Consider the following 25013-nt stretch of genomic DNA (forward strand, 5'->3'; position numbering starts at 1 on the left):
ATATACACACACAAGAGACGTGTCTGGTGCTTTCTACCCAATAGGAGAGCTGGTCTTTGTTACAAACAACCCTAAAAGCCAATCGGATAAGAAGACTCGAACGATTGGGTGGGACTAAGCCGCTGCCACAGATGGACAGGGCCCGCCCCGATGGGTGGGTACTCTCTCCGGCTAGCCAATGAGAAAGAGATTTTTCACGGACAGTTGTCTAAGCCAATGGAACGAGGAAGGAGGGCGCCGGGTGTGTCCCTTCAAGCGGTGGACCCGGCTGTTGCGACCGGGCACTCCGTTGAGGTGACGGGTGTCACCGAGCAGCCCGGGCGTCGGGGGCCCGGCGTGCCGGCAGCTCCCGGGGTCGGTAGAGGGTCCCGCCGCCCCCGCAGGCCCTGGGCTCCTGACAGAAAGCCCTTCCGCCGCCTACGTCTGCTCGCTATGCGAGCCCATGGTGTTCATCCCGTGAGGGGCAGGCCCGCGGGACGCCAGCGCCAAGGAGAAACTCCCGCCCGCCGAGGGGTTTTGCGGGCTGGCAGGTGATCCCGCAGCGGCGGGCAGGCCGGCGGGGAAGTTGTCGGTCCTGTTCCTCCGCTGGGTCACGCACCCGCTCCTCAACCGCCACAAGCTCCAGCTTGGCACAAAGCGAAGTCGGGGAGGGTTTATGTTTATTCAGCAGGCGGTAAACCACTTCAGTTGTCCCGGCTTATTTATCGCAGCGTGAGACTCAACGCTCTTATTAATTAAGCAGGCGAGAAGGGAAATTGAAGCTCAGGGAAATGAACTCCCCTAAGGTTATGCAGCAAAATAGCCGCCGGGCCAGGAACGAACCCTTAAGCTGCACGCCGGGGCACTCCCCCTGCCCGCGCCCCGGTAGCAAACCCAGCCGGCGGCCTGCCTCTCCCCGGGCACGAAGCCCACGAGCCACGCAGCGGTCCGTATCCCCGCCGCCCTTTGGCTCCCGGGACGTTTCGGGGACGAACCGAAAAGCCGGCTGCGGTTCATGAGGCGGGCACCGGTTCCGCCGCAGTCCTGGGACACGGAAAAGCCCATCCCACCGCCGCGCCGGGACCCCTCGCACCTCTTCCTCCGACCGCCCCTGGGCCGCCCTGCGCCGGCCGTTGACGTCAGGGGGCGGGGGCGCGCGACGTCGGCGCGTGTGGGGCGGGCCGCGGGGCACGCGCGCCGCGGGGGGAGAGGGTCACGGGGCGGAGAGGCGGGGTGTGTGTGTGTGTGTAAGAGCGGAGCGAGAGGGGCCCCGCGCGCATGCGTGGGGGGCTGTCGGTGTGGGGCGGCCGGGGCCGAGGAGCGGGTGAGGCGGCGGCGGCGGGGCCCAACGGGTTCCCTCGCGTCCCTCCTGAGGGGAAGGGCGGCGCCTCGGCCCGGCAGCGAGCACCGAGGGGCGGGAAGGCTGCCAGGCGGAGGTTTTAGGGGAGAAGTGGGGTGTTGGGGGGGGGGGTAAGTGGGGGCCTCTCCTCAGCGTGAGGGGGACACGGGGCTGCTGGGGTGGGGGTGTGGGGCTGGGCCTTGGCTGTGGGAGGCGGCTGCCGCCCGGGTTGGTGGCGGTTGTTGTGCCGGCGCGGGGTGGGGAGGGCCGGGGTGGGAAGGTGCGAGGCAGGCCTTGGGGCTGGTCCCGCCTGCTGCCTGCCCTCCCCTCGCTCCCACGGGCTTTGTGCTGCCTCTTCTCATTGCTAATGGAGACTTCCCTTTGTCGGAGTGCAGGGTGACTTGTGAGGAATTGCCTTCCCTGGAGCCTGGACCTGGGTTTTTTTGTGGCCTAGCAAGAAGTGGTTTCCTTTCCCGAGCTGTTGGCATCTTCTTGCCTGGATTCAGTCATTCCCAAAGGAATGGAGGAATGCAGCTGATAAGTCCTTAACCACCCTGTGCTCCTATAGGCAGTACCAGAAGCTGGCTTCACCTTTTCCACTTTGGCACTTTGGGGGTGGGCGTCTCTTTGTTACCTGCTCTGGCTCCCTTTTTAGTGGCACTATAGACCAAAGGAGATGGAAGAAAAGGAGCGATGTGATAAATTCCAGCTGGTACCTTGAGACGAAGGGGATTCATATCTTTTGACTTTTTTTTTTTTCTTGTGAGGGGGGAGGGAAGTATTACATTTTATGGGGTATGGGAGGAGGGAGGAAAAATATGTTGCAAATCTTTATGTGGTTTTTAAAACCAGCCATCAGAGGCAATTACTAAATAAACTGAAGCACAAGAGGAGGGTTTGTGAGCTGGAAGCAGTGCTAGCCTACAAAAGAAAGGGGCAGTGGGCTGCTGTTGTGACTGTGGAGGAAGAAACTTCAGCCTCCTTTGTTTCTCACCACCTACTCTCCATCCACCCTGCGAGAAAATGAGTTGCATGCCATGGAAAGGTGACAAGACCAAAACGGAATCACCAGAGCCACCCCAGCTACCACCACTGCATATTTACCATGAGAAGCAGCGTAGGGAGCTGTGTGCCCTCCATGCCCTCAACAATGTCTTCCAGGACAGCAACGCCTTCACTAGGGAAACCCTGCAGGAGATTTTTCAGAGGTAGGATGCTCTCTGCATTGGCATTAGCTTCCCCTTGTCCTCTGTTGCTTGGAGGAATTTTCAGATCTTATTTGTGGGGAAAAATAGAGCAAAGGAGGGGCTCAGAATATGCCACTGCTTTGAACTGAATATTGCTTCTTTTTTAAATCCCTACCCCCCCTTTTTTTTTTTCCCCTCTCCATGCAGAAATTCTCTCTTTTTACTTGTTTCTTAAACTGTTCTGGCTGCCAATTTTGGGTCCAAGGGCTTTATTGCAGATGCTGTCATGTGGTTGGACTGCTGTCTTCTCCCCCGCCCACTTTAATGCATCTTCTACCCATCTTCCATATTTTTGCCCCTGCCTTGTGTAGATACATTATCTTGATGTTAATAACGGATTTTGGGGTTGGCTCGGGAGAGCGAAGGCAGCAGGAATGACAAATGGGTCATCATAAAAACTTCTTGATTTAGTACCACAATACTTCTAAGGTTTGGGTTTTTTTTTTAAATTAGGAGCTTTGCCAAATGAGTGACTCCTTATTCAAGCGGTTAAGTGAAATTCTTCAAATGTTATGGGGTTTTTATCCATGCAGTTTCTCTCCCTGTGTACTCTGTCAAACTGGATTTAATTTCAGTAGCTAGATCCCCATTTTCTGTGCATTGCTAAATGTTTCCCAGCAGCTTCAAATAATTAATAAAAGCAGGTTTTGAGTTTCACTGGGATAAATGTAAATTATTAATGTGGCCTGTAAAAGAGCTCATATTTTGCTAAATGTTTACTTTGTGCTGTTTTGGCGCTTTGTGGAAATTCTGAGCATGCCTTTGAAAATTGTGATGACCTTTCATTGATGAAGCGAAGTAATCAAATATGCAATGGGGTCTCCTCTGATACTCAATCTGTGGATGTTGTACTCATTGCATAGGTTACGCTTGAATACCCTTTACCAGCGGTTGATGGCATTTTGGGTTTGTGACAGGTAGGAAATTGCACTTCGTGGCAGTGGTTACGCAGGTACTGCTGGGCAAGGCAGACATGGTACCCTGTGCTGGTGAGCAGGGAGCTGCGAGCCTGTTGCTGCTGTCCTGAAAATCGACAGATTTATGGAACTAGTGCTTGACTCATCAAACTCACGCCTGTCTTAAAGAAATGTGGTGATGGACAACAGCAAATGCCAGATTGAAATGCTATTTATGATAGCGTTGTAAATAAAATTCCTGTTGGTGAAGTGGAGCTAGTCCACGGCAGGCTCAAGGCACTCTTTGTCCAGTGCAAAGACGCTGTGGTTTTGTTCCAGAGCAGCAATTGTCAGAATCTTAAGCAGATGGATTGCTATTGGCCTGAAGCAAACAAAGGCAGTTCATGTGGTAGAAGGAGTGCGATGATCTAATTAGTTGGCTTTCATTGGGTTCAGTGAGAGAATTACTGTGGAGCATGAAACCTCTCAGAAAGAACTGGGATGTTAATCTTGTTGGACCTCTTGCCCTAGAAGGGAGAATTTGTCTTTGATTCCAACCTAGTATTGTTCCATCCTAATATTAGGATCAAGATACGCAGGTTGATTCGGCCCCACGGCAGTATGGAAGTGTATGTGGAAATTCCTCTCAGAAATAGATGAGCTACAAGATATGCATAAGATTTGCCACTACCTTTGCATCTATGTTGGATTGCTACTCATGTCTGGCTCTTTGACTTGCCTTTGAGAAGCGTGGGTTTAGTTGACCTTTACATATGACTTTTCTGTATGTCTTTCCTACATCTGGTCATATTCTCTGTGTTGATGACTCTGGTAAAGGACTGACGAATATTTCTAATAAGCTACAAAAATGTTGCAAAGTGTGATTTTTAAACCCAGTGTTGACAAGGTAACAAAATCACAAATAAGCTTTCTGTAGCTTTTGCCACATCCCTTGAAGAATGATTGAACCGCATTGCTGCATCCCATTGCATAAGACCAGTGTAGTCTGATGATTATTATCTCGAGTGTATGCCAAAACTTGGTCCAAGCTCCCCTCTGATTTTGTAGTCCTTCCTCTGTTCTTTCCTCTAGCACAAGAAATGTATTTTTGATGTTCCTCTGGCTTTTGTTGCAAGAATTAAGACTGCATGTTCCAAATGTTGCATGGAGATAAAAACAAAAATCTCTTTGCTTTGCTAGAGTCTGTGTATTGAGACTGATTAGGAAAGACAACTACGTGCAGGAATCTTGGAGCCTGTTGTGTTAAGACAACATGTTGACGAAAGTTTGAGACTTAGAAAGCTCAGGAGGATTATTACCTGGATTTCTGTCCAACTTTGTCAGTCTTCCTCAGCTTAGTCTCTAGATAAAAAAAAAACAAAAAAAACCCAAAAAAACCCCAAAAACTCCACAACTTTGGGGAAGCAACTTAATTCCTTGTTGAAACAGAATCCTTCAGCTGATGATTGTGGACTCTATTTAGGTCTGTGTGAGTGGAGGCATTGAGGCAATTCTTAGTGAAAGTTTGCTCAGGGTACCAGTTCTTTGAGCGTGACACCTCTGTTGGTCTCTTCATCTCATTTCCGGGGCTCTGAAAGTTACGGGACCGAACAAAGATAAATGTGTTCTTTCAGCTCTCAGATAAGCTTGTCTCTGGAAAACGGTGCCACAAGAGGGTGCTTGTGCAACCCGAAGGGCTCTGTTAATTGGAAGGATTCCTTAGCTTGCCGGCACTCGTGAGAGTTAATAGGTTGAAGCAATGATCTTGAGAAACTAGTTGTAGCCAAGTGATGTTGTTTTATGAAGATGCTGGAAGAGCTGTGACAAGCTACAGTTGCATCGTTGTGATTAGTAAAATACAGCAGAGCTTTGGAGACTGGAAACCATGATTCTCTGAAAATGTCACTGCCTCACCCAGAAATGCCCAGTGGTGGGTAGTAATACCTTTTCCTATTACCACATTGTTTTGGACTCTTCTCCCTTCCGTAGTTAAGTTGCTTCCCAGGCTGTTCTGCTGCAGTCTGCTCCACTGCAAGAAAACTCACAGCTGATGCAAAAAGCCACCTGTCTGTAGCCTCTTTAGCCTTGGTTGTTCTGCAACTCCTTGCTCAATCCACTGCTTGCTTCTTCTCTTCTAATGCCTTGTCTTGTCAGGGGAGGAATGCAGAAGGGCTGAGGGATTTTCACCAGATGAAATATGCCTGCAGAACTTGTGCTGTGCTAAGGGCCAAGTGAAAAACATGTGGGAACATCAGGAGTTTTGGGAGACGGGGTTGATGTGAGGGAGAGGCAGGTGAAATATGAATATTTGGATGATATGAAGCATCTGAACCTTGTGCCAGCAGAACTAATGGAGTTCTTACCAATCAAAAGAGCAACTCATCACAACAGAACCAATCCCAGACTTACTTTCTTTGGTTTGGCGTTGCATGACCTTGCTGTTCTCTGCTCCCAGTTTCTCCCTGTGCTTTCTCTTCCAGCTGTTGAAGCCCATCTTTCACCCTCATAATAATTCACCCCCTTGTTGTTTCCCCTCCTTACAGAATTTCTTGGCGGGGGGGGGGGGGCACGGAGAGGGGGACCGTAAAATAAAAGTGTCTAACTTTTTTTTTTTTTGCCACGTCTCCATATTTTATGCCTTGCTTCCATTATCTGCATTTGTACAAAGGCTGTCTTATATTTTTGCATGTAACATTGTGGACTTTGATTCTGGATTTTTACATGCTGTAGTAGCACAAGTGATGTCTAGGGAAGTTTATGGATTAAAGCTGAAGAGATTTGTTTGCAACAAGGTTAGCTGTTTAGTTACCTACAGCAACAGATTTTTATTTTTTTTATCTTATAGCAATGGCAATGCTTTAGAAAGCTCCTAAACTAAAGTATCTTCCCAGTTTCCAACCCTTCCTGCCTCCTGTTATCTCAGCCAATTTTCAAGACTGTTGTTGACCATTGAACTCTTGAAATTGTGATAGCCATTGTTCTAAATGGCAGACTGGCATTTACTCCAACCGTGAATTGGAGGAAAAAATAATTGAAGCATCCTTTAGAAGTACCAGTTCGAGGGGAGGGGAAGGCTTCCTGCTTTGCTGTCTCTTTCACAGCAAAGCTAGGATCTTGGGAGGCTTTGTACATCAAACTTAATCTTAATGTGTTATTTAGCCCTCTCAGCCCATCTGAGTGAGAAGGGGGAATGGAATAATTTGCGTTTAAACACAAAAATCCTGAAAATGGGCTTCAAGTTACACAGCTAGTAGCCCCTTCCAGCTGTGGAATATAGGTTCAGCAAACCCCACTAGACCAGTCTCCTGTTCTGTTCACAGGCTGTCTCCCAACACCATGGTGACGCCTCACAAGAAGAGCATGTTGGGAAATGGAAACTATGATGTGAACGTGATCATGGCAGCACTTCAGACCAAAGGCTATGAGGCGGTTTGGTGGGACAAGCGCAGGTACAGAGAAGTCATGCAATTCTGGAGATGGCTTCTGTTTGTAAAAACGAGAGAGAGATGAAGCTAAAGTACTAGAATATAAGCTTAGTGCTGTCTTGTTTTCTGTGCTCTTTCAGGGATGTTAACGTCATTGCCCTGTCTAATGTGATGGGCTTCATCATGAATCTGCCCTCCAGCCTTTGCTGGGGCCCCTTGAAACTCCCCCTCAAGCGACAGCACTGGATCTGCGTCCGGGAGGTGGGAGGCACCTACTACAACCTCGACTCCAAACTCAAGGTGCCCGAATGGATTGGAGGTGAAAGTGAGCTCAGGTAGGATTTTTTTTTTGTATCCTGTTCCTCCTCAAATCCTTCCCTGTTGGAGGTGGGGAATCTGTCCTTAAACAGTTAGTGATTGAAACATTTATGGTTGATCTTCAATAGCAAAGATTTGAGAGTAGTAAGGTTCTTGTGCCTCCTCTTAGATTTATACCCCGTTTGCACAAAGCTAGGAAAATGCTTTTGGCAGCGATGTCTGTGAGCTCAGGAGAACCTGACTTCGTCTCTTACATGGCTGGCTCTGTCACTAGTGACGAAGGTAGAGGCGAAGCCTGGTGTGACCTGCGGGTGACACCTGCAATGAGATGTGCTGTGCCTCGCGCTCTCCTCAAACGTGAGAGTATCCTTTGTCTTTTTAGTGATCCGTGTGTATGTTCCCAAGGAAAGGCTTTCCAGACTGAAAGCCTCATCCCCGACAGCAGTGAAAGCCGTTTGCTAAGGAATCACTTCCTGTGTAAGCAAACACTGCGCTTCTTGACTCCCCTCCCCTCTTTAATCTTAACACGAGATGGTTGGTGTAACTACTTTGTAAAGTCTGACCTGCTCTTAATTGTTCTTCAGCTTCCATTCTGTCCTGTTCTAAAGCCTACTAGCAGCTTTGCTGCCTCAGCTAGACGTGTTCTGAGGCAGGTATTGCACACAAGCAACATTTGCAGAGCCTACCATGCTATTAAAATCTTGGTAAAATGAATGTCAGACTTTTGTGAATTCTGGGATAAAGTAACACAGTTCTGGAACTACTGAGCAGAGCTTCTGGTGGATTTTATCCTGGGTGTGCTGTTCTTCAGCAATAAATAAGGGCTTCCTATATAGGGAATTTTGGAAATCTGGGCCGAAAGATATTGGAGAAAACATTGATTTGACTGTCATAGTTATTGGAGATAATCCAAGTCTGGTATTAGAAAAGGTGTATGGGCAGAAAGGGGCTGCAGAACTGTGTCAGATGACCAGGTGGTACGCTGCTGCTACGAGCTGTGATACGCACATCTAAATGATGGGGGGGTTTTTTACCCGCAAGTATTCCAGATTTGTTGGAATTATTTTAAAATATGGTGGGATTCTTGATCTCAGAGATCTGAAGAAACTGAACTTGGTTTTAGTTCTATTTTTGCCTCCTTGGAAAATTGGAAAGTGACATCTACGTAGACTTATCTCTGCTGAGGTTAAGATCGTGTCTATCTGAGTCTGCAATAACTTGCTGTGTAGAGGTGTGCTGAATCTAGTTGGGCACGTTTAATGTTGGGGGAATAATTGGTCAGAAAATAAGACAGTGTGTGGGGATTTCCTCCCATTTCTTGTCATGTTTGCATAGTTAGTTGCATTTAGTTCTTATAGAAGACAACAAAGTTCTACATTCAGTAGCGCTTATTTCTGTTTCCCTTTACGATAGGAAATTTTTGAAACACCAGCTGAGAGGAAAGAACTGTGAACTCCTGCTGGTGGTGCCAGAGGAGGTGGAAGCACATCAGAGCTGGAGAGCTGACATGTGACCCAGACTGACTCTGTCCTCTCACTACAGCTCTTCCCCTTCACTGAACTCCTGATGTCCCGACACCTGGATAACAGGTGCCCCGATTCTTTTCGTCTGGAACTTCCTTTGTTAGGCTCTTCTCTTCCTTCCTTGGTGCAATAGGGCAACGGCGTAGGACATTGGGAGGGGGGGTGGGGAAGAATGGAGGGCAGAGTGGAGGAAACTGGAAGCCAATCACTTTAATTGCAAAGGCGGATGAGCTGTGTGCCCTTCAGCTAGCTAGAAGGCATTGCGCTCTTTAAAACCAGGCTTTGGGGCTGGGGTGTCTGGGAGCCTATGGCCTCCCTTTCCCCGCGTCATTCAAGGCCGCACATGGTAGGACGCTGCTCCCTCCGGGGCTTGCTGGGGAGGAGCAGGGGCCGAGCATGCTGCCACCTCTTCACAAGTTTCTCCCTCCAAAACAAGTTGTCATGAAGACGTTTGCAATTCCTAAGGGTCTCAGGACACTCAAAACACTAGGAATGGTACGGTGCTCAGCATGACCCTCTGCTTCTTAGGGATGGTTTGTGCCAGGAATGAGAAAACAGTAATAAAAACAGTGTCATCTTCCAAGAAATTCTTCAGGTAGCTAGAGGATTCTTCCCCAGCATCTCCAGGGGTTTACATATGTGGTGAGCAGTTGCTCAGCAGCACGCGGCTGGCTAAAGCCATGTGGAAACAGCAAGCACAGGCTAATTGAGGAGTATCGAGTTTCTGGACTGGAGAGAGGCTGTAGTCTGCTTGGCTTTCTTTGTGCTATGTTGGGTTGGTTTGGTTTTTTCTTTTACTATCTATTTTGGTTTTCTGCATGGTCACCCAGTAGTTTAGGGGCTGCTTGGAGAGAGGAATAGAACTGAAGGGGTTTTGAGAGGAATGCATTCCCTTTTATTTTCCTCTTTCCAGAAGCCTAGCCCACAGTTGTGAATGTCACGTGAAATGTCCCAGAAAGAGGTAAAGTTACAAAGCAAAAAATCGGCTGAGGAGGGAAGCCTTGGTAACAGTCAGGTTCTCCCTTTTTATAGTTACTAGCTGATAACGTGGGGAGATGCAGAGGGTCCACCAGAACCTTCGGGCGTTAGAGAGACCCTGGTCTGGTAGTTGAACCAACCTCTCTCTTAGTGTTGGCCGACAAACATTCCATTAAGGGACGAATCACTTTTTCCTCCCCTCCTTTCTGCGGGGAAGAGTGACTTGGACATGGAGACGCTAAGGGGAATCTCTGCCGGCTGTTTCCCAGTCACCCGGGCGAGCTGTCACTCAGTCAGGCCTTCCACGGCAGGAGGAAGAAATGCTGAGTTTAGAAAAGAGTTTGTTGCATTTAGCTCTTCCTGGCCGAGCTGCCGTTTGCTTCCCTCCTCTATGCATGGGATGTCTCGGTTCAACAGCAGCAATCTCTGGGACGTGATGGAGCTTGAAGGATCCTGCTCTGTCATGCAGGGAAGTCTCATTACTGGTGGTTGAGCTTACGAAAGGAGGGGTTGTAACTACTTTTTCTCAGTTATTTTTCTCTGCAAAGCATGAGTGGGTTTTTGAAGCCGAGAGACCACCAAACTCACACCTTCCTAACGGAGAACAGAGGCCACGTGACAACAGGACCATGATGTTCGCTGACCCCTGGACATCTGGCAAGCACTGTTTTGCAGTCTTTTGAGCACAGCCTCCCACAGTCAAGGGCAAATGGCTCTTATGTTTTAAAGACCCAACATTTCTATAAAAAGTCCTATTTCGTAACACATTCCACTGACTAATACCAGCTGGCAGAGTTTGATTTTTGTTGTTTTTAAACACTTTACAGGCAGGATGCAAAGCCTGCAGGCATTCTGCTCGTGACTTGAAGCCATTTCTTCAAGAAGGGAAAAAAAATTAAAAAATCTCAACAGCAACACTTTTCTATGCTGATTAAAGTCGCACTTTGGAGAAACCCTGTTTGCATGGAAACTGCAAGCCAATGGATCAGTGCACAATATGCAAAGATGTTTTAAAATATTTTGGGGCTACTTTCCTCTCCTTGTATGTCAGCACCTTTCCCGTGGGGGGGGGGGAAACAGTGTGAACCAGCTGCTCAGGTAAAGGGAAAGTGCATGATCACACCCCCATGGGAGGGGAGGCTGCTGCACCTGAGGGTGGGCGAACTGGTCCAGTCCCACTGCTAGGGAGTGGGGAAGCCAGTGTTTGTTTTCTTGCTTGTTTGGTTTTGTTAGAGCCTTGTCTTGGGTTTGTTTACAGAGATGTATTTTGTTTAGCCAAATATTAAAAATGGAAAAAAAAACATTTCCATATAAATGTCCTATCACTTCTGTATGTTCAACTGATTTGTTCTGTAACAAAATATGTAAAGGAAAAATAAATTTTTTTCTTTGGTTATAAAACTGCAATCTTTCTGCAAGTTAAGAACCACAAAAGTTGGGTCAGTGGTGCTGAGGTAGAATCCCCTCCCTGAGAGCCCCCTAAGCCACACAAAGCTTTCTCTGCCAGCTGAGGATGACAAATCCCTCTGTCTGTCCCTTCCCCCTGCTGTCTGCTTTGAAAGAACTGAGCCTCCCTAAAGGACGTGTATTAAACCCACACTGCTCAGGTTGGATTTATTTAATATTCAATACAAAAAATACGCAGCCGATATCTACTTTATGAGGCAGAGGATCAGCATGGATGCGATCGTCTTGAACCTGGCCCGCTGCTCCCTCACTACTCACACAGTTGCGGTGAAAATATTTTTGCACGTGTGTCTTCCCGGAGAGCATTTTCCTCAGGGTATGGCTACTCGTGCTCCTCCTTTGCTTCGCCTGCTGGGAAAGTCACTCCTCCTCCTGTCGTCCCTGTCCTTTGGCTCCAAATCGGCCAGGAAAGGATCTGTTTCATTTGACTGCTGTCTTTCAAAGCCTGGCCTGTGCCCTGGGGTGGTTTTGAGGGGGGTGGGGGCCAAGGAGGCTGGGAGAGGTACTCACCCAGTTCAAGTCTGTAACTGGTTATGGCATACTGATTGAATAAAAGGAAAAACTCAACTTCTACAGGGGGAAGGATGCAGACAGGAGCCGTCATCAGGTCCGGGGGGGGGGGGGGGGCTTCCCCCCCCATTATGAATGGGTCAATGTCCCAAAGGAGAACCAAAAATAAAAACAAACAACCGACAAAAAATAAAAATGCCCTGACCCAACAAATCAACAGTTCAATGTATCATCATCTCAAGGTCTTCCCACATGGTATGAATCCAACGCAGCTTCCAAAAATTAGATTTTTCCAGAGAGCGGAGGCAGGGCCCCTGGCATTCCCCCCGACAGCCCTGTGTTGGGTCCGAGTAGGATCTGGAAGGAAAACGGTCAGTTGAGGGACCGCAAGGATGCAGGGCGGCTGCCGCACGCTGCCCTCCCTCCCCCCCACCTCATCAGGGCACCAAAGGTACTGGTGGCATTTTGCAATATCAATTCCTCCCCTGCTATGACAAACAAGGTTAATGCTGGACCACACCAAATGCAAACAGGGTGGGTTTGGACGCTGCTGTGCTAAGTTATGCAGTTAAGTTATGCAGTCCTAACTGCGTGTTTCGGGCCGGCGAAAGCCAGGTTGTGTTTGCCGGAGTTTGCCACCAGACTGTTAACTGGGAATCGGCAAGATCAGCCCACTAGGAAATCCAACCAGGTCATCTGGTGAGACTAACAAGGCTGCAACTTATAACAACCTGTGCTCTGTTCCTTAAGCTCCTCCAACAGCTGGGAACTGGGAGGAGGTGTGGGTACCCCGAGCCAACTCTGAGGGGTCAGGAGAGAGGGCTGGGGGGCTCCCGCCTCACCTGTCGCTGCTGCAGCTGCTGCTGCTGCTCCATCTGCAGTTTTTCGGTTTCAAAGACAACAGGAAGAACCAGAATCATGAAGGAGGTGGTCCCAATCCACAGAGCTGCCCTAGAGAATCTAGGGAGGAGAAAGAACATTAGGAATAAGAATCGGTTCCTTGGCTGCTTCTTACGGCACTGGGCTTCTCCCGTGTTTACTTCCCGTGTCTCAGACAAAAGCCTTCCCCCAGCCGCAGCCCCGAACCCCGCGATGGATGGGCCATCCGCAGCACCTTCCCACCGCTCGGCTTTGCCCACGCCGCCGAGAAACAAAGACCGCGGCCCTGCCGCTCCCCGCCCGCCCCACGCTGCGCTACCAGCAGCCAAAGCCGCAGCGGGAGCCGGCGGAGCCGCCCGGCACCCACCGAGACCCGCTCCCGAGGGACTCCCGCCCGCTGCCGGGCACCGCGCCCGGCCCGGCCCGCCGCTCCCTCACCTGTACATCTTCTGCGCTACGGTCAGCGACAGGTCGAAAGTGGCTCCGGCCGCCGAGCGGACGCTCTCGGGGAACATCTCCGTCAGCCCCCACAGCCGCTCCGCCAGCGTCTCGTCCAGCTGCGGGCGGCACGCACCGCGTCAGGCCCGCCCAGCCCTGCGCGCCCGCCGGGGTCACCCCGCTTCCCCAGCCCGCCCAGCCCGGCCCGACTCGTCGCCAGCCGCCCCGCTACCTCATCGTCGTCCTCCTCCTCCTCCAGCTCGTCCTCCAGCTCCTCGGCCTTGCCCGAGCCGCCCTTGGGCAGCAGCTCCTCCGGAGACAGGGACGCAGGGGCAGCCATCACGGATCCAGGGACGGAGGGGACTGCGAGCCAGCGGAAGGGCGGCCGGAACGCCGCCGGAAACAGGGCGGTGCTCCCGCCGCCCGGCCTCGGAGGGAGACAGCGGCCCCTGGCGGCCGGGAGGAGCGCCGCCCGCCGGTACCGAGCCCCGGCCCGGTTCCTCCCGCCCCCCCCCTCCGGCTCGCAGGACGACCCTTCACATAAGAAACACTCGTAGAATCTGGTCTTAAATGTAATTTTTTTTAATGTAAAGTATGCAAAACTCTTGAGAACAAGCAACTCCAGCATCCTGCTTGCCAAAGGCAGGCGGTGAAACTTGTACAAGCGCCCCCAGGGCCCCCCCAAGGGGACAATTTGGGGGGGCAGGGGTCTCCCCACGTTTTTAAGCGCAGAAAGCAAGGAGGGGCCCACCCGGAGGTGGATCTTCTCCACCGCCTGTTGTCAGGCTGCCTTAGGAAAGAGGGTACCTACAGCTGGGCTGCGGAGAGGAAATGTAGCAAGGTAAAGTGCTTCGAGAACAAACGTGTTAATTGACAGCGTCATGGCGTGACTTGTTGGGGTGCCAAACCAGCCGTTATGTGGGACCGACAGCACCATGCGATGCTGGAGGCACCTTGTTACTCGCAGTCCCATGGAACGAAGTACCTATACAGTGTACCGAGGCAGCTAGGAGGCCCCGGCCAGCCCCGGCGTCCAGCGCAGGAGCAGCTGAGGCACAGAGCCAGGCTCCTGGCTCCCCCGTCCTCCAGCCACCTCGTCGTCTTCACTTCCTCCTCCGGCTGCGGGTCTTCAGCTCCTCCAGCTCCTTCTCCATCAGGTGGGACTCGGCTGTGGTCTCGGAGAGCTGCAACGCACCGCCAACGATGACAAGAGTGAGCTACCCCTCCTCCAACCTCCACCCCGTGCTACAGCTGCAAGGCCAACACTGGAGCTGCGACCTCGCAGTCTGTGGCGTACGTCGGACACGCGTGGCGTGACACAAAAGCCCTGTAGAGGGATCAGAGATTGCTCTCCCTCCGGAGAAGCACCTTACATGGCAGCAGCACACACAGCAAAAAACTTGTGCCTTGGAATCTTTTCTGATTTCATGGCGCAACCTTTCCAAGAGATGTTGCTGACATTTACAGCCACGAGCCAGCACCCGTGCAAGGGAATCTATTCCCGTTTGAGCGGGAGGGAAGCTGAGGTTTCAACACTTCACTGACATCACCTGGAAAACCTGGAGAGCGGTTGGGGCTTCTACTCAGTGTGGCGCTCCAGCCACAAAAGCCGCTTGCCAGTTTTAAAACACGGGAAGAACGTAAGGAAGGAAAATGATGGAGTAAGTAAGTGTTTGCTGGGACTGACATAAAGGGTAAATCACTTAACAGGCTGAGAATGCGCATGTATTCTGTTTCACTGAAAATGTCTCCAGACTTTAAGCATGAAAGCTGTGATTTCTGGGTAAGGCTGAACTGCGGTTTATTTAGGGCTTGGGAATTCTTTCATCCATAGGTTTACACGGAGAACAGATGTCACACTACTTGTCACAGTCCGTGACAAAGAAGGGTGGCTACAACTAACTCGGTTTCACGGTTAGGGAAGAGGCCAGAGGGGCAGGAAAATGGCATACTCCACACGGAAAGGGAAAGAGGAGCCGCAGCCCTTGCAAGGGCTCCTCTCCAATCCATCAGAGTATTCACGAATGTCAAGCTCTGCTGCAGGGGGAACCTTCCCCTCTTCTCCCAGAGGGGATCAGGCTCTACTCCCACACTCGCTTTGCCGTTAAAGTTGTCTCACATAGCAGGGTAAAGCAGAAAGAGTGGGGTGCAGCAAGAACGGCTGCCTTTGGAGGTCCCAGCACCCTTTGCTTGGGCACTTCTGCAGCTATGGGCAGGTGACATTTGGGCAAAGACTCACCATGTCCAGCAGAATATCCACTTTCAGCCGAAGGAGGTTGTTTTCTTCCTCTAGCTGCTGGTTTCGTCTGCGCAAGCGCTGCATTTCCCTGTGATCCCCCGTGAAGCTTCCTGATTCTGGAAGGAAGGAAAGAGGTCAGAATACCGATTGCCAGCCAACTGCGGCTTCTTCAGATCAAAGCAAGTTGGGCTGCACTCTACCTGCCACCCACTGGCCATTTTCAAACTTCAGGCTCTGCCCAGCGAGGTTCATGGTGGGGGTGCCATACTCCAGGCCCAGCTCAATCTCACGAGTGGATCTATCCAGCTTCAGGGAAGAGATCACACTCAGCATCATACAGAAATCCAACGCCACGCCAGTGTTCTCCCGTTCCTTAGTGACTGACACTCCAATAGAAGCTGCTGGTCTGACTGGCCCTGGAGCCTGAAACCCTACTTTGAGTCCTGTACTACTGCAGTAGAGGACTGGCTCCTCTTGCACTTTCTCCCACCTGAACTTATACTCATCTCCCTGAGTTTAGAGACCATTGGTGAGAAGCTTTACGTGAAACAATTCTGGGCTGCAGGTGGGGTGATGATGATCCTACCCTCAGATACCATTCGTATCTGGTAATCCGTGATCAGAAACAGTGCCATACCGCAGGAGGAAAAGAGGCACAGTTGGGAGCTCTTGTAAGGGTTGCGGTGCTTCCAGCAGGAGCCACTCACCCCTTACGACCCAGCGAGCTTTCCCGCAGGCAAGCCACAGGCACCAGGACTCACCAAGTGCAGGTTGGAGAGAGAGGCACATTTCCTGGGGGGGGTCTTCTTCGGGCTGAAGGTGTTCCCAAAGAGAGGCATCGCACGCTGCTGGCTGGGCGTACAGGGCGCTCCCGACGGCCTCGCGCTGCTCCCCGAGCAGGGAGGACACGGCCAGCCCGAGGCTGTAGGCCAGCAGCAGCGACAGGACAGGATGGCCACGTCAGCAGGGACAAGGTTTCCTCTGGTGGCCCTGTTTCCACCTAAAACCAGACCCCCCACCAGTTCCCTTCACATCATGTGCCCTCGCCCTTCGAAGAGGGTTAAATGGCGGCGGCGCCGGCGGGGGGGGGGGCCTGACCCACCCGCCCCCGCCCTGACAGGACCGTGACAAGGCGGCGCCCCTGCCCGCCGGCACGCGGCTCCCCTCGCACCTCCACCGCCATGTGACCGAGCCGGGGGGGGGAGGCGAACGGCGCGAGGCCGCCCCTTACGTCACCCCCCCCCCCCAGCACCACCATAAGAAAAAAGCGAGCTCTCCCCCCTCCCCCCCCCCGCCATCTGCCCCCAGCGCGCGCCCCCTCCTCTCCCGCCCCCGCGCAGGCGCATTCGGCAGCCATCCCCAGCGCCACGCGGCCCGGGGGGGGGGGGGGGGGGGTACGGGCCGTACCACCCAGCGGGAGCGCTGAAGAGAAGGGAGTGGGGAACCGGAGAGTATTATTTCAGGCAAGGGCCGCCACCGGGATGGTCCCTCGTTCTGCTTTCCCTCCCGGTATCTCACTGGCGAAACCAGCGGGCTCGGCGAGGGCAGAGCTGATGAGGAACACCCACTCCCCCCTCCCGCCCCAGCGTGGTAGGGTCAGCCCCGGGGTGCGGGGGCGGCTGGGCTTGGCTGTTCCATCGGGGTTTGCCTTAATTATTGGGGGGGGGGGACGGGGACGAGAAGGAGAAAGAGCACCTTTCCGGCGAGCTGCGCTTGCTCCCAGCGTTCCCCGTCTGTCACCGCGCCGGTGGGCTCAGCCGCCGCTGCCGCGTGCCCCGGGAGCGGTTTGCGGCCGTTGCGTTGCCATGGCGATGGCGGGGCTCTGCCGCTCCTCCCCGCTGCCGCAGCAGCGTCTGGAGGCGGCGGCCCGCAGGCCTGGGCTGCGCGGGGTCGGTGGCTACCGTCAGGAGGATGGCCGCGGGGGATGCTACGGGGCTGTCGCCTCGGGAGAGGGCGAGGGAGCCCGAGGAGGCCGTGCCGGAGGGCCTGGCTGGCGGGCCTTCGGGTAGCCTCGGTGGGCTCTTGCGGTCCCGGCTCGGCACCCTGCTCCAGCCCCCGAGCCCCCTGTCTGGGGCCCGCTGGCCTTGGTGGAGAGGGGGGAGTGTGGAGGAGCTGGTGCTGCGGAGATGGGTCTCTGTCATAGTCAGGCTGCATCAAACCTGTGATGTTCTGCCCACTGGTTCCTAAAATGCTTGAATTGGTTGGAAGGCTTTTTTATAAACTGTTTTTGCAGGTAAACAATGAAGCACCATTAGGCAGAGAATCCCTTCTTGCTTGGGAACAGGAGGAGAAAAAGTGGAGAAGGTCTGGGGTCCTGGGCTCCCCAAGTTTGAGGAATGATGGGTTAGAAGTTGGAGAGAAAAGACCAGGCGGTTCTTTAATAAGCTGTCCTCTGAGGCAGGCCCACTGTCCTGATTTTCTGTGCATGTTGCAAAGTCTGCCCTTCTCAGCACATGATGGGATAAATTTAGTTTTATTTTGTTACTTGCTGTCTTGTATTCCATGGGAGGTGGCTTTGGTAGTTGGTTTGGATATTACTTTGAATGGCAGGGGTATGTGGTACATATCACCAATATTTTTTATATAAAGAGGCAAAATACCAATCCTTGTCTAAATTTTAAAATAATTCTCCAATCTCTTAGAATTTAGTGACCTGAAATTACTTGCTTCATTGTTAGAAAAGCTTCTGCTGAGGACTCTGGGAGGCTTTCCTGAAAATTACAGATTAATGAGGTGTTAGGATACTGACTTTAGTTAAAGGAGAACAATAAAGAAAAGGGGAGAAAAAAGAAGGGAGGGGTGGAGCAGATAATCAGAAGTGCCAGGAAAGAGAGGAGAAAATAAGAGAATCACCAACCTTTTAATTTGGTTTGTACATGTTTTAATACTCCACCAAAAAAAAGTTCTTTAACAGTCTTCCATTCTCAGAGTGCTTAATTGGCGCCCTGCCTAAAGTGAACCAAAAAATTGTTCACTTGGAATAAGAAATGGAAAGATACCACAGTACCAACCTGGTGACTATAGACAAGAAAAATCTCTGGTGCTGCAGTATCTTCTGGTAGTCCAGTTAAGCAATATCTGATTCTTCCAGGACACATGCTATAAAAACAGTGGCCTTCTGACCCTGTGTGCTAGAGTCTGTGCACTGGAAATTAGTGATTTTTTTTTAACATTCTTTTTTTTATAAGAGAAGGAATGACAGTGCATGCAGGAGGATCAGCACCTTGAAATGTAGAACAAAAGTTTGCAGTTCTGAACAAGGGCTATTTGAAGTAGTTGTGGCTCCTGTTGGCATTTCACATCCATATGTGTGTATTTGCATAAATTGGATAAGAAAGATGAAGGGCCAGAAGTGAAATGAGGGCAGGAACCTTGGAAGAAAAACTGAGAGAATGCAGAATTACAATTTTGAACTGAAAAAAACTGTAGCTAACCTAGGGGCTTATAAGAGTCAAAGACCATACAGGACACTGTATGAGGAACAGAGCTCTTACCACTTGCTTTCGTGTGTTTTTCAGTTGTTAAATGCACTGAAACATTTTGAGTTTCCAAACAAATACTCAGACCTGAAGAACTGCAAATGAGAGAAGCATCTCCCTGAGATGCTCAAAAGCACATATGTTTCCTTTATAAATACTTCAGAGGGTTGTAACTACTGGGGAAAAAGCAGATGTTAAGAAGGTCTGGTCAGGACACGCCCTGCCAGTATCACAGGGGTAGTAATGTTCACCTTCCTAGAAGAAACCTGTATGTTTCAGCACAGTTGTGTGCTTGAGCTCTCCTTGCCCTAACCAGGGTGAGTATTGTAGTAATACATTATTATTACTGTAAAACTAAACTATCCAAGGTCTCACAATGATTCTCTGACAGAGAGAATCACTGACAGCCTCTTTCTCAGAGGCAGAGACTCAGAAAAAGCCGAGCAGCCTATCACAACTGCCTTGGCATGTGAGGTGAATGCGTACTTCTGTTTGCCTGATTGCACAGATGCTAATATGTATGTGAATAGTTTCACAGTTGGTAGGGCTTGTGATGAGACTTCAGAAAGCTTCTCCAGAAGTTTGAGAGCAAGAGAAAGAGGTTCAGTGTCTGGTTTTTTTCGGTGTGATTTGCTTCAAGAATCTTTCTTCCTTTGCATGGGTTTTACTAAATTTCATTTGTTCCCAGACTCCATTTCCTCGAAAAATGCTGTGGAATTGCCTCCCTGCACCAACCTCCCAGGCTTTTCTGGCAGCAGTTTTTGGTGGTTATTTCTCCATTTACATCAGGTAGATATTGAGACAAGAGCCAACCATTGCTGTTTCTAGCATTGCCTCTCAATATGCTGCATTGTTCTCCTACCAGCGGGTAGTTTGACATATGATTTTAAGTGATGTTAAAAGCATTACAGTGTAGCACTGTGCATCCTTCTGTGCCTGTCACTTTGTGGAGAAGTGAACACCTAGCGTGCGCCCGTGTGCTCACTCTCTCTCCCTCCCTCCTGTACAATAACTAGAGATATCACTTAGGATCTGCAAAAGCTCGTTAAACAGTGAGGAACCTGCATATTGCAGTCATCGTGTAAGGAAACAGCGTATCTTTTTATGAAGACATCTTTGGGAATGCTGGTGGAAGGCTGAGAGAGTGACAGGACAAAAGATAGTGCTGTAGCACATGACAGTGTGGAAATTTTGGAATAGACCCAAGCTGTTTTTCTTGGTAGCTTAATTTGGAGCATCTTCTTCAGCTTTTTGGTTCACAAGCAATACAGAATCTATAGCTTAGATGGTCTCAGAGCTGCTTTTAACTCCATAGTGTTTCTCATGCCTCTTTTCATGTGCACCATGGGATTATTATTGTTCTCTATTAAATGAATAAATATAGGGAAACCCCACTGACTGGTGAATTCAGTAGACTTACTCCAGGCTTACTCTGATGTCAAAGACAATATTTACTGTAATTATTCCTGCTTGAAACTTGCTACATTGATTGGTAGGCTAAATGAAACAGTTTAAAACCTGAAAAATAAATTTTAATTAATTCCATGCCTAACTAATTTCTTCAGCAGTGAGATAATTCCTGTTGTCTCAGTACTCTGCAGTTATGTCCCTTCTTTTAATATCCTAGATATTAGAATAAATATCTTGCCTGTATTTTATTGACATAGCAAATGTGTCTTTCTCTATTTGTTTCTTCTTTTCATTACAGCCAACTGAAGAGATAGAAGAACAGCTGTTTCACCGCATTGCAAAGAATTTCATCCTGCTTGACTATCACAGATTCCACCACCAGGAGGCCCTCATTAAAGTGCTTATAGCTAAGGCAAAGAAAACACAAGAACAGTGAAATGAGATGGAGAAATCCATCCTCACAGGGGTAATCTGAAACTAATACTTATCCTATAAATAGAGATCTTTTTTTCGGAGTGCTGTGCAAGCATCTATTAATTGATTCTTGCAGGAATTCTAATATCCAACCATCAGTTATACTGTAACTTTTGAGGATAATGGGGTGTCATGGGTGGTATCCCTGCATCGAATCACCAAGTGATAGCCAAGAAAGTTCATGCTGTCGTATTCTGTATAGTAAAGCTCTTAATAGCATAAGTAAAACAATAAAATGGAGTAAAGCACGGTTTTGATTTCTAGTCACTCAGGTCTGCCCTCTATCTTTCACCTAAAGAATATGCCTTCACCTAATTCACCTCTGCTTTCTTTTTTTACTTATTCCTGGGTTTGTAATTTTCTTCCATTTTTTCACAGCATGCTTTTATTGTCGCCTAAAATATCTGCACTAACAGTCTGTCTGATTGTTCTCTTTTGCTGTCATGACCTTCTTTAAAATAAGGGGGAAAGAGAAATGTTTTCATCCCTTTTTTGGTAAATTGTGCACTTCTTTTCTGAATCACTGGCCCTTCAAAGCTGCAATCATTGCTTTGGCTGGAACGTAGACTTTGTTATTCAAAAGAACAGTGTGTCCGTGTTCTCTTAACTAAAAAGTCTGTAGAGTTGTCATTTTTCTTTCCATAAACCCTAGTTTTTTCTGTCTTCACTGCTGAATCCAGCCTTGTCTATCTGCTGCTGTTCCAGTTTCCCAAGATCACGTTTTGGTACTGATGAGTGCAAGACACAGCTTTGTGATGCAATTTCAGAATGGATGATAGGTGAGAGTGGTTTTGTTCCTGTCAGGAAAAGCTGTAGGCTGCAAATTGAGTTATCCTTTGTCTTTCAAACTCACTTTCTGCCCTCCTTCCCTGAATTCACACGTATATATTCTACACATTTACATTTGTTTACTTGGGCCTTTCTTATGTGTACTAATGTGTAAAACATGTATCCTCTGCTCTAAGAAGCAAAAAAAAAAAAAAATGTATATGAAGCCATGATGTTGTATACAAAGTTCCCAGGCCTCTGAAGTGGTTTTCCAATCACTGTTCGCCATTCTGGCCACACTGTTCACCTTAAAGAGTTTAAGCAAATATACCAGCACTTCTGCCGCTCACATGCCCTGGATAGAATCCATTGCTTCCTGACAGAGTTTGCCACGAGGCTGTCCTTGGTGATTGGGAGACCGAAGGTTCAGAGGACACGTGCAGTCCACACAGTGGTGAAAGCTTCTGTTAATCTTTATTTCATTCTGTTCTGGCTACTCCTTGGTTGCTTCTGTGTCTGTGTTTTCATTCTTCTCTCTCTTTCACAGCCATCTGTTTTGGTGGGTCACTTAAGTTGTCCTTTCCAGGAAATGATGAAATATTAAACCTCTAGTCTGTAGATTCCTGATTAGCGGGTGCAGGGAGTCTATGCCAAGGGAAGAATCTCGGTATGGGTCAGTTTCTTATGTTCTGTTGTCACCCTCCACAGCTGGAAGCTGCTGGAGACAAGATGTTGGGCCTTTGGGCTGAGCTGCTGTGGTTATGCGGAAGGGCAAACAGGGCCCACCTTCTAAATCTCCTTCTAAGCTTATTTTATCTCATGCCTTAGATGAACATCAACTGTGCTTTGTCAGTACAAACAAGCGATACTGCATCATGAGAAAATGTGACACTTAATGTGTATAGCACTATGAAGATGGGAGAAAAGTGCTAAGTATTCTTTTCTCTTCCGTGTTCTTTCACCATTCCTTCTTCCTCTCCACTTAGGCACACCACCAACCCCAAGAAGCTACACTAACTGGGAATATTCCCAGTTGGAACCAGAAAAATTCAAGATGAACACTTTGCTGTCACCAAAGGGAGAGGACAGTTGTAAGAACACTGGTGTAAATAGTTTTCCCTAGTCCCTGCTAATCTAAATAGGAGTTTCATAACCAAACCAGGTGGTCATTTTTCTCCCCAGGATGCTTTGACCTACAGGTCTTACTCTATACTGATTCTTTGTGTTAGAAAGGTATGCCTGGGGATGACCTTTAACCAAAGGCAAAAATTGGAAATAACGTGGACTTTAGATGATGTGGTACCTGCAGTGGCATGAGAATGGCCTATGTCGCCCAAAAAGTCCTTTCCAGTCCTGAGTATCTGCTGCAAGCTCATGTGCAGGAGAGGTAACTTTTCAGGCTTTTGGGGAATGCAGACGACTGCTTACCAATGGCCTGAACTAGCCTGGGGTAAAAGCTATTCAGGGATATGCTGGAGAATTAGAACGTGTTCCTGTGAGACCTGTGAAGGCCAGGTACTGTAGTGCAGTAAATGGGGAGATCTGGGGTTTTTTTGTTTTGTTTTCCTGTCTTAATTTTGCGTTTTTCCCTGGGGTAGCAAGGGGTGAAATATGAGACCTACTAGGACCAGGTAGAAGGTGGTCTTCATAGCTCAACGGTTGTCATATAAATAGCTGAATGGCGTCAGTGTGTTCAGTAGCAGTGAAGCAGGATCTTCATTGGCTCACAAAGGAAAAGGAACCCTGAAAGTACAAATTTTGAATTTGCATTGAATATCCGGGCAAAATGAGCCATATGGAGGGTGCTCTCTCTGCATCAACTTGCTTCTAAGTCTTGGATTCTAAACTTACGGACTGTGTTTTTCATTCTGCTTCCCTTCCCCAGATTGCGTCAAGATGACAAGCAGTCTAGAGAAGACTGGTAAGCAATCCGTACGAGAATGTAAGATAAAAATAGGTTCACAAAGATGCGTGGCCACAAGTTGAATGTGTTATAGAAACTAAGGCTTTCATTAAGAGTATCCATTGCTGACCTCTTCATTTTGTTCCTATTACTGACAAGTTTGTTGGTTTGGGGGTGGGGTTTTTTAGATCAATTTGTCAGATGACATGAAAAAGTTTTTCCTTAACCGTTCAGAAAGAATTCCCTGAAGTCATCGGCAATCTTCTAATTTTCTAAGTTCTTACTAATATCATGACATGTCCCACAAGCATCTTTTACACTTCCCTTGTTGTTTAGGGATTCTCGCTCATTGCAGGTCATCATTCCACAGGCAGCACCCATTGAATGTGGCACAGGGAAAATGACGCTTAGTTTTGACTTATGCACCAAGTGCTTAAATATTGTGCAGAATCTTGTATTTTTAACATTGCTGGGAAGGAAGGGGTGTCGTATTTAGAAACTGGTTCCCAGCTCACACATCTAGGTAATTGGATTCATTTTGGAAATAAAAGCAGATGAAAATTTGAGTCTCTGAAGATTTAAATCTTGTCAGTCTGGAAGAAAGCTAAATTGTTTTCATGGGTCAGCAGACAGGCTGTTCTCACAATTCATTCATTCATTTACTGCTGAAGTAATGTGCTACTTCAGTTCCAAGATTAAACAACTGGTACTGATAACGTGTTGTCAGGGTTCATGTCAGTATGTCAAGCCTTGTGTAGAACACGGGAAAGCTTGTAATTGAAATTGAGACAGGTGAGCCAGTGTTCAGCAGCCTGCAAAAACGGAGAATCAAGTCAGTAAAAAATTGTCGTTTCTGAACAGGTGTCCTAATTTGATAAGTAGTCACCTAGACAGGTAGTGACACTTCCTAAAATGCTGCATTATAAGCATTTATTTTGCAGTCAATGGGAACTGCAGGTGTCTGGCACTTAAGCTTTGGCTGTTTAATTGTGAGCCTCCGATTGAATTTCTGGTTTGAAATGTTGGGACCTGAATGACCTGGATGATGGACTGATGCAAGGGCATTACCTGCTGTACTTGGATACAGAGTAGCAAATTGCTTTGAAATGTCTAATAGAAATACATTGTTCTTTATTAGATGTGGTTTTGTTAGTGGTTATGAAGAAAGGAAAAAGATGGTTATTTGTCACACAAGGGAAAAGTTCTAAGCACAGAGAGCAAAGAAAGTAAGGCAGAAGGAAAAAAGCAAGAGAATGATATTTGGGCAAAGTAGCATGGAAAAAAGTATGAACAGTGGAAGGAATGGTAGTGGTAAATGTACACAGAGGCTGCACTGAGTAGGAGGCTGGGAATGCTGAACCTGATATAGAGGCCAGTGAGAATGTTCAAAGTCAGTAATGACAGAATCAGTCATTTATTTCTCTACGAATGCTTTGGAGATAAATTGAATTATTTTTCTTACAATGTCTACATTGTTATACACTTTGTGGGTTTTCTTCCTGTATTGTACGTTGAAGAGAGAAAAAAGAAATAGGTGATCAGTCATAAGGTCTGCCCATAGTGTTAAAATCTAGAGCCTTGGAAAACAAGCTGGCAGGAGAGCAAGTTATTCTCCTTAAAATCTGAAATTATGTATATCAAGCATTTTCTTTTATATTTACTTGTATTGCAGAGGACTTCTACTTCTCTTTGTGTAGCACACAATTTAGCTTGAATCTTGCTGATTTCTACATATTTTTGT

General features: G+C 48.6%; 4 protein-coding genes across 8 annotated transcripts in view; 2 read left to right on the forward strand and 2 right to left on the reverse strand.

Annotated features, from left to right (window-relative positions):
- The first annotated feature begins 1241 nt into the window (after positions 1-1241).
- JOSD1 (Josephin domain containing 1) lies at positions 1242-11106 on the forward strand. Of its 3 annotated transcripts, none has more exons than XM_054811083.1 (5): positions 1242-1303; positions 1714-2526; positions 6782-6910; positions 7027-7221; positions 8618-11106. In XM_054811083.1, the coding sequence occupies exons 2-5, from the start codon at positions 2342-2344 to the stop codon at positions 8715-8717; spliced, it is 609 nt and encodes a 202-aa protein (XP_054667058.1). In that variant the 5' UTR covers positions 1242-1303; positions 1714-2341; the 3' UTR covers positions 8718-11106. The 3 variants fall into 3 exon arrangements, with proteins under 3 accessions (XP_054667058.1, XP_054667068.1, XP_054667078.1); XM_054811103.1 differs by lacking the exon at positions 1242-1303 and adding an exon at positions 1314-1415; XM_054811093.1 differs by having other exon boundaries at positions 1281-2526.
- Positions 11107-11285: 179 nt separating this feature from the next.
- Positions 11286-13388, reverse strand: TOMM22 (translocase of outer mitochondrial membrane 22). Its single transcript, XM_054811116.1, has 4 exons — positions 13232-13388; positions 13000-13118; positions 12525-12642; positions 11286-12039 (listed from the first exon to the last, which is right to left on the reverse strand). The coding sequence occupies exons 1-4, from the start codon at positions 13337-13339 to the stop codon at positions 11965-11967; spliced, it is 420 nt and encodes a 139-aa protein (XP_054667091.1). The 5' UTR covers positions 13340-13388; the 3' UTR covers positions 11286-11964.
- A 182-nt stretch (positions 13389-13570) lies between these two features.
- CBY1 (chibby family member 1, beta catenin antagonist) lies at positions 13571-17073 on the reverse strand. Of its 3 annotated transcripts, none has more exons than XM_054811148.1 (5): positions 16934-17073; positions 16000-16160; positions 15439-15544; positions 15239-15354; positions 13571-14183 (listed from the first exon to the last, which is right to left on the reverse strand). In XM_054811148.1, exons 2-5 carry the CDS (start codon positions 16075-16077, stop codon positions 14103-14105), a joined length of 381 nt encoding a protein of 126 aa, XP_054667123.1. In that variant the 5' UTR covers positions 16078-16160; positions 16934-17073; the 3' UTR covers positions 13571-14102. The 3 variants fall into 3 exon arrangements, with proteins under 3 accessions (XP_054667123.1, XP_054667115.1, XP_054667105.1); XM_054811140.1 differs by having other exon boundaries at positions 16000-16238; positions 16934-17064; XM_054811130.1 differs by lacking the exon at positions 16934-17073 and having other exon boundaries at positions 16000-16444.
- Positions 16595-25013, forward strand: part of DMC1 (DNA meiotic recombinase 1) — a 33587-nt gene continuing 25168 nt past the window's right edge. The window contains exons 1-5 of the mRNA XM_054811162.1: positions 16595-16828; positions 19406-19506; positions 20426-20593; positions 21307-21380; positions 23255-23290. The gene's annotated coding sequence lies outside the window, so the exon portion shown is untranslated. The remainder of the gene's footprint in view (positions 16829-19405; positions 19507-20425; positions 20594-21306; positions 21381-23254; positions 23291-25013) is intronic.

Source organism: Grus americana, chromosome 1 (genome assembly GCF_028858705.1).
Source record: "Grus americana isolate bGruAme1 chromosome 1, bGruAme1.mat, whole genome shotgun sequence".
NCBI lineage: Eukaryota > Metazoa > Chordata > Aves > Gruiformes > Gruidae > Grus > Grus americana.